General features: G+C 34.8%; 1 protein-coding gene across 1 annotated transcript in view; it reads right to left on the reverse strand.

Annotated features, from left to right (window-relative positions):
• Positions 1–14860, reverse strand: part of CFTR (CF transmembrane conductance regulator) — a 196319-nt gene that overhangs the window by 78657 nt on the left and 102802 nt on the right. The window contains exons 14-16 of the mRNA XM_078149954.1: positions 12754–13465; positions 8924–9052; positions 24–61 (exon numbers count right to left, since the gene is read on the reverse strand). Coding sequence (XP_078006080.1) covers positions 24–61; positions 8924–9052; positions 12754–13465 — 879 coding nt within the window. The remainder of the gene's footprint in view (positions 1–23; positions 62–8923; positions 9053–12753; positions 13466–14860) is intronic.

Consider the following 14860-nt stretch of genomic DNA (forward strand, 5'->3'; position numbering starts at 1 on the left):
AAATTCACAACATGGGTACTCACTCCTTAAGGATCCAAAACCCAACCAAAGAAGCGCCCACCTGCAACAGGACAACAAACAGTTAAATTTTCCCCTGCCAAACAGTGCTTTTGTCAATATCCTCCACTCCCTGAAAGCACACGCATTTTTGTTTTGTTTTGTTCAGCAGCTGTAATAATTGTCCCCAGAACCAGTATGTTTAAGAGAACGGAATTTAAATTGTATCAGAATAAAATACTTTGTCATTTCTTCCATCAATCCACAGGAAAATTAATCGAATCTTATCAGGAGGGATAAGGTTATAGTGAAAGCATTTGAATGGGAAAAATCACTTTTTACTGGTTCCATGAATGAGTCTGTGAAAGTTCATTCACAGTCCCAAGTAACATTTTCCATATGAAGCATCTGAACATAAAATTTGGCAAAACTTTGTCAGTATTTTTTTTCTTAATTTTTTTGCCTTTTTTTTTATTGTGAATGTGATAGACACTAACGAATATGATCATTTCCATACACAAAGAATAGAAACAAAAGAATAGCATATGAGAGACTTACTCAATTTTGTCTATCCTACTTTTAAAGTCTCTAATAAATTAAGCCTGATAACGCCAATCCTGCCCTGCTTGTCTGTATCTCTGATTTTCCTTCTGTTCTATTTATTTTATAAATGGTTTATTCATATTTGTCTTTTTCCTTCTTTTTTGGGGAGAGGGAGTTGGGAGTGGCACCACGGAGTTTTGAAAAGAGAATTCTGCAAACCACTAGGAACAATTATTAAGAGCACTTGCAACTGGGTATTAGCCCTGAGCAGGCTGATACAATAGCAAAATACTCCTCACCCTGACTGCAGAGAATTACATAAGAATCTTGGTTAGTTGCAGAAAGCACTGCACATTTCACACAATTGATGCTTGATTCTATTACCCACAAAGCCATCTATTATAAGAAGATTAAGATGCATGAAGAGAAATAAAAATTCTAATTGAAGAAAAAGAGCCCAAAGTTCTTTAAAAATCTATCTAGGAAGATAAAGTATAGTTATGCTGATATAACAGGCATTCGTATAGAAGTGGGAGACTTCTAAATATGAAAAATTCTGGTCAAGGAGAAATATTCCTTTCGTGGCAGGCCCGGAAAGTAAGTATAAAAATGAAAATATTTGTATTGCTAGCCTTAGAAAGTTGTAAAGAAAGCTCATTATAAATGTTAATGTACCATGTAAATCATTTATCATTTCCATTTTATAGACAAGTGAACTAAGGGCTAAGGTAGATAAAGAAAGGTAATGCCAGGTAATATAGGGAAATTAGAACGATTACACAACTAAAACCAAGTATTAATTTATGTGTACCTATTTTATCTATATCTTCAGTCTGGACTTCCCCTCCCAAGCTCCAGCCTTAATTTCCAGCCACCTGCTGATATTCCTACTTAGATTTCTTACTATCCCTTAAACTTCTCATTTTCCTTGTCTCTTGACAAATTAGTTCTGATTTCCATACTTCCAGTAATGGTATGGGTATTTTCCTGGTAACCCAAGTACAAAGCCTGTCACTTCCACTTCCAACCAATTAACAAGTTGGATCAATTCTTGCTTCACTATCTGTTTTTAAATGTATATCCTTTCCCTTGCCCCTCTACTTTAGTTTAGACCTTTATCATATAATATCTAGCCTATTGCAGTTGCTTCCTCTATTTGATATCTCTTGTCTCCATTCTCTCTTCCTTGCAATCCATCAAACAAAATGCCACCACATTTTTCTTCTTCTTCTTCTTCTTCTTCTTCTTCTTCTTCTTCTTCTTCTTCTTCTTCTTCTTCTTCTTCTTCTTCTTCTTCTTCTTCTTCTTCTTCTTCTTCTTCTTCTTCTTCTTCTTCTTCTTCTTCTTCTGCAATTGGGGTTAAGTGACTTGCCCAGGGTCACATAGCTAGTAAGTGTCAAGTGTCTGGTCTGAGACTGAAATTGAACTCAGGTCCAGTGCTCTATCCACTGCGCCACCTAGCTGCCCTTAAATTTATCTTCTTACAACACCAATCTGATAACAATCCTCCTCTGCTGTAGTGCTTTCCATGGCTTCCTATTGCTTGAAAGATTAAAAGATTTCTTTTTTTAGCCAGGCATTCAAGATCCTCCGAAATCTGTTCTCTATTTACATTTTATGCCATTTCCCCACTATTCACATAATATTCATCCATTCATCCATAATATTCATTTGTTCATTCATTCAATGTTGGCTGAATACATACTAGGTAAAAGAAGCCCCTTATTTTTTTCAAATTTTTACTGATCATTCCTTCATTATCTCTTACAGTTTCTCACTGCTACATCTGTATTCATGCCATTTCCTCTGACTAAAATACCTGTCTGTGCCACCATTACCATGATACCATCATATCATACCACCCCTCAAACACACATCTGCTCACCCAAAACCTCTACCTAATGAAATTCCACCCATTTTTATAAATAAGTTTCTTTTCTTAAAAAAAGGCTAATGCAAATGATCGTTCCCAGCAGAAGCTATCTCTCCATCTTTACTATTTTAGTTCGTACTCTCTGTATTATCGTTCATTCTTTCCTTAGAACCTGATACCTAGTATTGCAGTTATCTGTATACAAGTCATATCAGGTCTTTATACATCTTTGTACCTACCTCACAGATCCCAGTACAGCTGCTTGATATAGAATATCTCTTGATAACTACTTGTTGAATGAATGACTGTACTTTATGCATTATATGAAAAATTTAAGAGGCTTAACTGCTTTCTTTGGAAAGCTCTAACTTTAGCAACAAAATACCGAGTCATAAACAAAGCAAGACTGAGGAAAAGGGAGGGGAAAGGAGAAAGAAGAAATGTGAAGGGAGAATGTTAGAAGTCCAGACTTGTGATGGCATCAGTATACAGAACTTCTGAAGTGGAAATTTCTTCTACCTATGCAGATTGAGCACTCATCTGTAGTTTACAGTCTTAGAGAGCTATTTGGGAGCACTTAAAGATTCAACGATTTGCTCATAGTCAGAGGAGCTAGTAAATGTAAAAGGCAGTACTTGAATTCAGATCTTTCTAACTCCAATACCAGTATTCTATCCACTATACTACACTGCTTCTCACATTGGAAGCACAGAAATTAAAAAAAATTATTTAGAAAAATGCTGAAATCACACATTTATTTTTATAGAAATTTCAAGCAAGTCAAATCAAATACTAAAAATGAATTCCATAAGAACTAAATTCACTAACTGAAGTGACTAGATGTCATTTCAACCAGAAGATCATTACTGGAGAAGGATTTCCTAACAATTTTATTGATAACTAAGGATGGAAGCCCAAGTTGCACACCAAGAAGGAAGCCATTAGAAAGTCTCCCAACCTGTTAGTTTTTTAAGTCAGAATATGGGAACAAGGAGACACTTTAAGAATTATCTAGTCCAATCTCATTTCACAGACGAGGGAAGTGACTACTCATCTGTTAGTCGTATATTATCTCTACATAACAAATTCTGCTATGCCACTCAGAACTACTAATAAAAACTGAGTAGTCCTTCAAGAATTTTTAAAACTTTAATATAATTTAAAATTGAATGTCTAAGTATTAAGGATTGAATGCTGAGAGCTAAAGTCATATAGGAGGCATTTAAATGCTTGTTAATTTATTGATTAGAACATTGCATTCTTTACTAATTTTAACATATTAAAAAGGTGCTGTCATAATTAAAAGAGAATTAAAAGAGAAGTAAATGAGGTCTTTATCTAAAATAATGTAAAATCCAAAATGAAGAAGTACAAATAAAAAACTGGCACTGGTTAAGCCTCAGGGAAAAAAGGGAGTGGGTAAGGAAGAGGAAGAACCATTTCATAAGGAAAGAATAGCCCTGCTCTGTTTTTTTGGGCATTATGAGGACAACCATGAGCGCCTTGATAGCAATAAGAGTAGAAAGAGAAAAGCTAGTTAAGTGCGTTTTACCATGATACTGTGGCAATACTTCCAATATGAGTATGTAAATATTCAATTTCATCAATTGTCATATTTCCTAGGTATTAATATAGGGATATTCTTTTTTTTAAATCATCCTAAGTTTTAATTAGAGAAAACCACAAAGTTGTCAACAATGACCATAGACGACAATAAAATGTTCAACTTTGCAAGTCTGAGGGTCTTAGATGATATTCTACTATATTCAAGGTTATCCTAAGTAAATAGTAGCTTTAGAGTAGAACAGTTCTATGTAACCATCAAGAACCCACTACTAGGGACAAACCCAAAGGAAGTCACTGATAAAAAGAAAGGCTCAACATATACTAAAATATTTATAGTAGCATTTTTTTGTAGCCGCAAAGAACCTGAAACAAAGTAGATGTGCCCATCTGTTGGAGAAATGTTAAGCAAATTGTGGTACATGAATGCAATGGAATATCACTGAGGTGTAAGATAAGACAAAAATAAGGAATACAGAGAAGTTCAGATAGACATATAGGAACTGAGGCAAAGTGAAGTAAACAGCCAGTAAAATAATACATACAATGACTCCAACTATGTAAATGAATAGAACAACCATAAAACAATTAAAAATTAATGTTATAAAATTGTAGAGAACAATTTTGTCCCCAAAGAAGACATATGAGAGGATATCTCCACCCTACTGTTTTGTAGAGGTAAGGAAGGATGGGAAGGAATATGCGGAACATTCAGCATAATGTCGATTTTTTGTTTGATATATTGACCAATTTAGCTGAATTCATTTATCTTTCTCTTTTTTTAAAAAAAAATTTATAAGGGATGGCTCTCTTGGAAGGGGAGAAGGAAAGAGAAAGGGGAAAAATCTAAAGGATGTTACAACAAAAGATCTCATAAAAACAATTTTTTTAAAAAAAGGAATATACCATAAAGGTATACTGTGACTAGAAGCAGAATTTAGGTTATTTATAATGCAATTGTCAGTTCTCCCTTGGGGAGTTTCATCATGTCTTAATTATATAAAGTTCTGGTAATACACCTGCTACAGAAGCAGCATGGCACTGTGAATATGAGACCTGGCTTTGGAGTCAGGAAGGCCTGGCTTCCAGTCCTGCCTGTCACATACCAGCTCTCTGACTTTAGGCAAGTCATTTAACCTTCTGATGCTCCAGGCAGTGTACTGAGATGAAGTGACAGCTAATCATAAATAGCTAACAATTATATAGCACTTACTATGTGCCTGGTACTGTGCTAAGTAAGTCACACCTGTATTAATAAAGAGAATTTCCTTATCATGAGTTCACTACGCTAATAAAATCATAGGTTTGGTTTAAAAAAAAAAAACCTGCTAGTTTGAAAAGCTGAAAAGGAAGTTGCCAAAGATATTTATGGTTTCTATATGTCAGTCTTGGATTTTTCCTAATCTCCCCCCAAATTATCATATTTTTATATATAAAAAGTCAACATTCTTGAACAGATTTCAATACATTTACATTATTGAGGCAGTTATACATAATTTACAATTTCTTTTATGTAATAGTAATTAACTCATACCATTTCACATATATTTGTAAAACAGACATAAATCACTTAATAAAAGAAGAAAGGAAACAGGCATTTATAATGTGCCTACTATGTGTCAGGTACCACATTAAGTACTTTACAAATATTTTCTCATTTGATCATCCCAACAACATTGTAACGGTAGTTGCTATTATTATTTGCCTTTGAGAGTTTAGGAAATGGCGGCAGATAGACATTGAGTGACACTAAGTGTCTGAAGTCACATTTGAACTCAGGTTTTCCTGACTTCAGGCCCAGCAGAGTGTGCCTCTGTGCTACCTAGATGCCAAGAAAGCTAAGACTGTTTCTTTAAAATGCCTTTAGAGTAATTAAAATTTTAAAATTATAACAAGAATTGGAATGTAAATGTCTCTTTTATTTGACTGGCTCTATTTGACATCCATGGTAGTAACTTCAATAATATAGCATTTAACCTCTTAAAAATAGTTTGAGTCAACTATAGGATGTACATAAATACATTAGCATAAAAACACAAGGTAATGTTTCTGTCTATCTCCATTCACCAAAGGATCTTAATTTTTTTTTAGCTCTAGACAGAATTTCATAAAAACAATCAAATCCTCAGAATGCACTTTCAAGAGTGAAAAAAATATTTCTAATATATCTAAACCCAATATCTAGAATGAACCACCATCTTTTTTTTTTTAACCTCATTTTACAGATGAGGAAATTGAGGGCCAGGGACTTTTCTTAAATTCAAACAGGTAGTAATCACCAGAAACAAGATTTTGAACCCAGGTTCTCTGGTGTCAAAATCAAAACTCTTTCCCCTATCCCATAATGCTTCTCTGTAACAGAAATAGCATAGCTTATGCTTAAAGATCCAGCCTTAGAACCACATAGACCTGAACTTAAATCCCACTTCTTACATATACTAGTTGTTTGACTGGGGGCAAGTCCTTTAATCTTAGCATCAAGAGAATAACGTTTTGGAGAATGTGCAAACTTGCACTGGTAGAAGGAGTTTACTCATTTCCTAGTTTCTTTTAGCAATAAAATAATTGATCTGGTCCCTACCCCCTACAACTAAATCCACAGTATAGATAATACCCTTTAAAAAATGGCAAACCCTTAAGGATCCAGATCACATAGATGAGGACCTTACCCAATTTCAGACATTATTGACTTTTCTTGAACAATATAGGTTGTTCTTTTGAAAGATGCCGAAGTCCAAATCTATGGGATAAAGATGTGCTTTTAAAAAAACCTATATATCGATATAGATATGTAGATATATATGTGCACATATCTACATATCTATATATATTTATTTTCATACATACATATGTATATATCCACACATGTGTGTGATACGGATACATATATAAAAATAATCACCTGTTCTTTTCTGACAACTTTGTTTATATCATTCCATGAACTTCGACTTATATAACTTTTTAACTTGAGGACAAACATTACAACCGTTCAACCCAGGAGCTCAGGCCATTAATAACTTTGAAGTATTGGTTTGGGATTTACTGTGTCAAAGGGTTGAGTTTAATTCATATTAATGATGATCATTTGGCAAGACTGTCCAAGATTAATTACATGACTGTTAAGTACCATTTTTTTTTCCTGTTGTGCAACTTTTAATTAATCATTTCCTAAAAGGGGGAAACCTGCCACCAACACCTGCCCAGGGAGCATTTGGTGGCACAGTGGACAGAGTGCTGGGCCCAGATTCAGGAAAACCTGAGTTCAAATACGACCTCAGATATTTATTAGCTATATGATCCTAATCAAGTCATTTAACCTCTATTTGCCTCAGTTTCCTCATCTGTAAAATAAGATGGAGAAGGAAATAGCAAATCATTTCAGTATCATTGCTAAGAAAAACTCTTGGAGTCCCTGGAAGGACTACACAAACAACAAGAAAAATGTAGGGCTCTGTCTTGTCCTTAGATAGTGGCCTCTTTTCATCTAAATCCAGGTGATAAAGTATAGACTTTAGGACCAAAAGGTAACTTTCAATTAGAATATCCCTAGGAGGCCCTTGCCCTGGATAATAACTGAAGAAACCTCCAGAGACTAGTAATTCCCACATAACCTAAGGATTTAGCAGTTTATTAGTACAAAAGTGACCTACAGATCAGCCACTGAGAATGAATGAATGAATGGATGGATTAATGAAAAAGCATTTTTAAGCACTTACCTCCTGCTAAAAGTTGTGCTAAATCCTGGTGGGGTACAAATACAAAAAACAAGGAGAGTCTGTGAAAGGAAAGTAGTAGGCAGGGAGGGGCACTTATATCAGAAGAGTTTCTGGTGTAGTGAGTGGGGTCATAAGTGAGTCAGCTGAATAAAGTCCTTCCCTTGCACTGATTTCAGAACTACTCTGGCCTAACTAAAAATAATACTAGAGGAAAGGTCAACCTAAACCATATGAGGCAGAACTGTCTATTTCATCCATAAAGGTCTTGTGCTGAAATTAGTCCTGTTATTTATATGGGCCAACATTTTTTTCTCAGAAATTGCAGATGGGAGGCACTATCTCCATAGTACTTAAAAATCTGCTTACTGTTCATTAGCTTAATTCATCATTGCTTCATCTTTAGTGAAGAGAGACAGCTCTCCATCTTCAGACTCACTGCTGTGCTTATGATAACCATCCATATATTACATATGGCCATACAATTTCTTACAAATAACTGCCTATATGTCTAAGGTAGGTCAGTCTTGAATGATTTAGGTTCCTCTTCTTTTCTTCATCGGCATGTTTTGCTCTTCACTCTGCTCTGATCTCCTTTCTCTCTCTCTATTGCCTTATCTTCTTTTTCTATCTCCTAGTTCAAATATCATCAAATTTATTTATTTCTATTTCATTCATCTAAGGAATGTCATAGCTAACCATCTACACTTCTCTTGATAGAGGCTGTTGGTGGGGCAGTAGATAGAGCATCAGGCCTGGAGTCAGGATGACATGAGTTCAGATCCACTCTCAGACATTTACTAGCTGTGGGACCCTGGCTAATTTACTTAACCTCTATTTGCCTCAGTTTCCTCAATTGTATAACAGGGATAATAATAGCACCTACCTTACAGGGTTCTTGTGAGGATCAAATAGGAAAATGTTTGTAAAAGCACTTAGCACTGTGCCTGGTAGATAGCAGACACTATGCAAATAATTATTCCCTATTCAGAATGGTCCTTTTCTCTAAGACAAAACTTACCTCTTCTCTAATTCCATTTACCTTTCTAGTCTGGTCTCTAACATGCCTTTGAATAACAGCCTCACTCTACACCCTTTTATAAGCATTACCCTTTTCTCTCCTAGATACCAAATGTGCGTACATAAATTTTTGAGAGTAACTTTCACAATGAGATTGAAAATTGTATTCTTAATTTGGAATGATAATAATTCATTATAAGTAGAACATTCTTACCTCAACCAGAAAAACAACGAGGCACCAAATTAGCACAAAAACTAATCTCTTATGAACAGTAATATATCTGAGGTAGGTGTTCCATGTGGTAACAGATGGGATGTTTTCTACATCATCAAAAAACCACTCCTGGGGAAAAAATGACCATGATTATTTGTAATGGTCCAAAATTGGACCACACTACATTCATATTTTTAATTGAGTAGGCAGAAATAACTACAATGTTATTTTCTGATATCTATAGAATTTTCAGGAATTTAAAATACATGTAAGGAAAATTTATGATGTTATCAGCTTGATTCTATAGCAAATATCACATCCCTTTCAAAACCAGGAAATATTAAATTTTTCAAATTAGGGTATCCATATCTCAAGTAACTGGATAACTGAATAATTACTTAAAAACAAATTATTCATATGCTAGTCCATGTTACTTATTACACAAAAGGAATATAAATGAATGGGATTTTTAAATCATAATATCTAAAAATCTATGAACATTGAAATGATATATAAAGTATTCTTGAATGCCATGGATAACATTATTGTTTTAAATTGTGGTATGGAATTTTTCAAAGTGCAAGTTTTTTATGGGATAGGCCTTAAAATAATCTTCTCTGGATCTTTAGGGATTCCCCCAAGTTTACAATTTTCTCTCATGTACAGTAATGAGGTAACTACAAGATTATTATTTTGGATCTCTTCTGGGTTTCTATTGTAATTAGTGTCCTAGACAGATAAAATCCAAATGGTTAAAGAATGGATGGACCAGGTAAAATGGTGGGATAGTCAAGCCTCTCAGAAGGACTCAGAATAAACTCATACTAATAAACAAATAATAGTCCTAGAACTACCTAATTTGCTCTGTAGGGTTTTTTTTTCCCCTAATGTCTTTTCCAGCTTTAATGATGAGGCAGTTAAATGGCATAGTAGATAGAGTATTGGATTTAAGGCCAGGAATATCTGAGTTTGAATTGTGCCTCAGATAATTACTAGCTTATGTGATCTTACAGGACAAATCACTTAATATCTCTGTGCCTCAGTTTCCTCAATTACAAAATGAAAGAGTTGGACTTCTTCACCTAAATTTGTGTTTCTATGATCTTCTGCTCTGTGATTCTTTCAGTTCTCAGACTTTGGAGAGAAAGCACAAAGTTCTGGGGCAGCTAAGTGGTGCAGTGGACAGAGCCCTGGCCCTGGAGTCAGGAGGACCCGAGTTCAAATCTGACCTCAGACACATAACACTTTCTAGCTGTGTGATGCTGGGCAAGTCACTTAACCCCAACTGTCTCACTAAAAAAAAAAAAAGTACAATAGGGAGTGATTCCCTTTGATAATGGATCTATCAGCAGAAAAGAGATTGCTTTCTTATATCCTTAAAAAAGGAAAAGGAAACCTTTAGGCTGACGTTTGAAAAATCCTTTCAGATTGAAATCAAATGGTGTTTTGAGTTCTTATGTAGAACAATTGTTGAGGTCAAGGAAACCACATCATTATGCCCCAATTCCTCAATTTTCTAATGAGGAATCTGAAGCACAAACAGGTTAAGTGATTTATCCAAGGTCATTTTACTAGATAGTGGAAGAATGTGTCAATTAACCTGCTACATCTTCTCTTTTCAGAAGCAGCTAACAAAACTTGTATGCGTATGGCCCCCAATTTTTATTCTTTGAAGTCTGAGTAGTAGTCTTTAAATGTTCCATATTAATGTTCCATATTTATTATGGCCCAGGAAAGCAAATGGTAAATACTTTCCCAGGAAAAATCTTATTCCATATATATGCAGACCTGGTAAGGGTTATCAAAACATAGCATCTAAATTAAATAACAAAATGATCTATAATCTTAGTGTGACATAATTGAAAACAAAGCTCACCTTGAAAGTCTCTTGGACACTTTCACATAAACTTTCTTGATTTAAGTAAAATGAAAAACTTTTTAAAAAATAAGCTTTTTTTCCATTTCTGAAAAATGTATTTTTTCATTCATGTGAGGTTTAAAATTATCTATCTTTCCACTTACTGAAGCACTTGATCAGATTTTCAATTCTTAAAAACCATAATTTTTTAGAAAATTTATCCATACTTTGATACTCATTTGTGATACACCAGAATTTAAACAAGCCCTGGTGGATGAGTCTAAATACATGAACTTTCCTAAAATTTTTATTTGTATAGAAAGAACTCATTTTGGATGACATAAATATAATATAAATGGATATGTTTCAGAGCTACAAGAGACCTTGGAAATCACACAGTCCAATTCCCTCATTTAAAAGGTAAACACAGATTTAGAGCTAGAAGGGACCTCAGAATTCATCAGGTTCAATCTCCCCTCCCTTATTTTGTAAATGAGGAAACTGAGGCCCCAAGACGTATAACCAGCTTCCCAGAATCACAAGAGTAACTCATGGAACGGGATTTGAACTTGAGTATCTGACTCCAATTACAATGTCCTTTCCTTTGGACTCTACCACCTCATATGATGAAACTTTGGTTGGGCGATTTACCCATGGTCACATAGCTAACCAGTAAAGAATTCAGATTTAAAGTTAGATTCCCTGATTCCAGATCTACTACTCTTTCCAAAATAAGATAAAGCCTGTCAGCATCTACATATGCACACATGTGAATGTAGATATGTATCCACATACACATATATGTATATGCATATATTCATAGACATGTATGTAAATATACACATGGCATACTAATATATGACTACATTAGCATAGCAGCATATAGTGTTGATCTGAACAAGCACTATCCTTTGCATAATATAAACTTCTAGAGGAAAAGAATGGTGCTGTCACTTACATTTCTGTCCATATGTTAGAGTTCCATTTATACTGTGGGCACACAAAATATAAGGTTTGATTTAGGTTCAGAGAGGTTTTCATAGGTAGTCTCAGTGTCAAGTTGCACATAGATTCAAGTAGACACTGAGACGAGGGACAGGATGATATAGTACAACGTACACTTGATTTTGAGTCAGAGGGCAGAGGGGATCAAATCCTAGCTCCGCCTGTGCTGCCTAACTGTCTTTGGACAAGTTATACATTATCTTCAATTTTCTACTCTATAAAATGAAGGGGTTAAAATAGCTCACCCCTAAAGGCCCTTCCAGCTCTCAAATCTGTAATATATATAATAAAAATAGCCACAAATTATTCACATCCCTCCTTAATTAGTTAGCAATGTGTAGGAGTTTTGAGGATAAAAAAAATACTTATTCCATATAGGGTTTAAACCCATAACTCCTGGTTTAGGAAGCTAATGCTTTATCCACTAGGCTACTGAGGATTCTGATACAAGTTGACTTTGTGACTCCAAGCAAGTCACTTAACTTTTTAAATCCTAGGCCATTCTTTATAAATTGCAAAACAAGTGCTAATGTATATTGGTAGGAGTTTCCTTACAGGGCATTCCCTCTACCAACAAGGAACCTATTCCTATGCTGACCTGGACCCTTTTTCCTTCAAGTAGTGCATCTGAAACTCCCTAAGGAAACCCACTTTCCCATAGTAAAACACCAGCCCAATATCAGCCCAGGTAGCTTCTGCTGACTTCACAAATTTCCACTGAATATAAATGAATACTTCAAAAAAGCCTGAAAACAGTTTGTTCTCTTGATACTTTTAGGTCACTTGTATACTAATCCAAATTTCTTCTCCCTACTGCAATGTGGTGAAAGGCCAAAGTTTACTTACTTATACACACATACACACACACACACACACACACACACACACACCTCCAAATACTAGTAAGTTTTACTAGATAAGCTGTGATGAATATGAAAAGGTTACCATTGAAAATTCAAATGAATACCTTTAAATCTTCTTCATTAATTTCATCACTTATGTCCATGCCACTATCTCGGGATAAACGTCGGGAGTAGATATCTATTTCAGATAACTTAGACTGAGGGACCATGGACATCTTCCTGACAGCAGCATTTCCCGTTTTGTGCATGTTCTGACCTTGGTGAACTGAGGGGCGGGTCATCAGGTTCAATACTGACTGTCTCCTGTTTCGTCCTTGGAATGTTGGACCAGTGTTTATCATGTTACTCCTAGGCAGAATGGCCTCTCCCTGCTCTGAATCAGGCACCAAAGACAACCTCCTTTCTAATGGCTCATCATCATTTTCTTCAATTTGCTGTTGCACTACTGAAAATTTCCTAGTGGAGTTCAGTGGGCTGAGAATAGAATTCTTTCTTCTTTCCCCAAAGTCTCCAGTTTGTTTAAAAGCTTGCTTTTTTCCTTCATTCCAGGAAACAGCAGTATCACTTTCTATTGAGAAACGTCTCAGGGTTTCTGTTAGGATTGAGTTTCTTCTTTCTGCACTGAACTGGTCAAAAGAATCAAATCCCATGAGTTTTGAGCTAAAGTCAGGTCTCAGACTTTGAAGTTCAGAAAAGGCCCCATAAAAATAGCAACTGCCTTCATGTAAAATTAATATCTTGTCAGCTTTCTTTAAATGCTCCATTTTAGAGGTGATCAATATCCTGGTTTTGTTCGCCATCAGCTCGCAGACACAGCTTCAGAAACAGAAAAGGGGTTTATGTCAACAAAATGTTCCCTCGAAGGCTAATTCTAATGGTCATATAAGCCCCTCCCCCATTTTAAGGAGGCCCATAAACTTTGGTGGGGGAAATTAAATCTTTATCCTCATTAATCTTTAACTGAAATTTAGCATTTTCATCAATTATGAATATAGTCCCAAAAAAATCATTCTGAGAAGGATTCCACAGGTTCCACATGACTGCCAAGGGAATTCGTGATCCAGAAAAGGTTAATAATACCCTTGCTTTATAGTTTCATTAATTCATTATATAACTATTATGTGACTTATATTACAAACCTTTTTTCATTTACTTTTTAGGAATTAATGAAAGAAAAACTATTTATTAAATACTTATTATTGGCTAAACATTTGTACTAAGCCTTCAGTATATAAATAAAAAAGCAAAGGACTTTCTCTGAGGCAACTAGGTGGAACAATGGATAGAGCTCTGAGCCTGGAGGCAGGAAGACCTGAGTTCAAATCCAGCCTTGGACACTTACTAGCCATGCAATCCCCATCAAGTCATTCAACCTCTCTGTAAGTATCTCAGTTACCTCAGTCCTAAAATGGGAATAGTAATTAGTACCTGCCTCCCAGGGTTGTTGTGAAGATCAAATGGTATAATTATTACAAAGTATTTAGCACAGTGCCTTTGTAGACATTATATATATATATATATATATATATATATATATATATATATATATATATATATATATATATATATATATATATATATACATTATATATATATATATATATATATATATATATATATATATATATATACACATACACACACACACACTCACACACACACACACATACATGCTACCTATTATTATTATTATCCCTGCATTTAAGGAACTTAGATTTGAATGGGGGAGACCAATTATGTAGAAGAGTGGTGGCCAAGGAGTAGCCACTTTGGTCTAGATTAGAAAGTTCTATGCAGAAACAATAGAGAACTGATTTAATTATGGTTTATGGTTCCAGACCTGGTGTAGAGAAGGGAGGAGAAAGGACTCTATGACTACAAAGGGGTTGTAATTCTTATTCCAAATTGAATTAGAGCTTTAGTTAATTGTGCCATGAGCAAATTCTTCTAATAAAAGTGTGACTTTACACAGTTTACTTTTGTTTCTTGAGTTTCACTTTCTTTATAAATTATAAAATGGTAGAAGAGGTGGACCCATGTTGTTTCTATAGCCCTCTGTAAATCTCAATTCTATATTTATGTCTTTTTAAATTTCAGAGCTTTTCAATTCTTAAGCAACTCCACAAAATTCCTTTCATGTTTTAACCTCTGATTAATAATGAAGCCAGGAATACCACAATAAACTTGGTCTAGTTATGAAAAAAAGAAAAC

Source organism: Phascolarctos cinereus, unplaced genomic scaffold (assembly GCF_003287225.1).
Source record: "Phascolarctos cinereus isolate Bilbo 61053 unplaced genomic scaffold, phaCin_HiC Scaffold_1;HRSCAF=81, whole genome shotgun sequence".
NCBI classification, from domain to species: Eukaryota; Metazoa; Chordata; class Mammalia; order Diprotodontia; family Phascolarctidae; genus Phascolarctos; species Phascolarctos cinereus.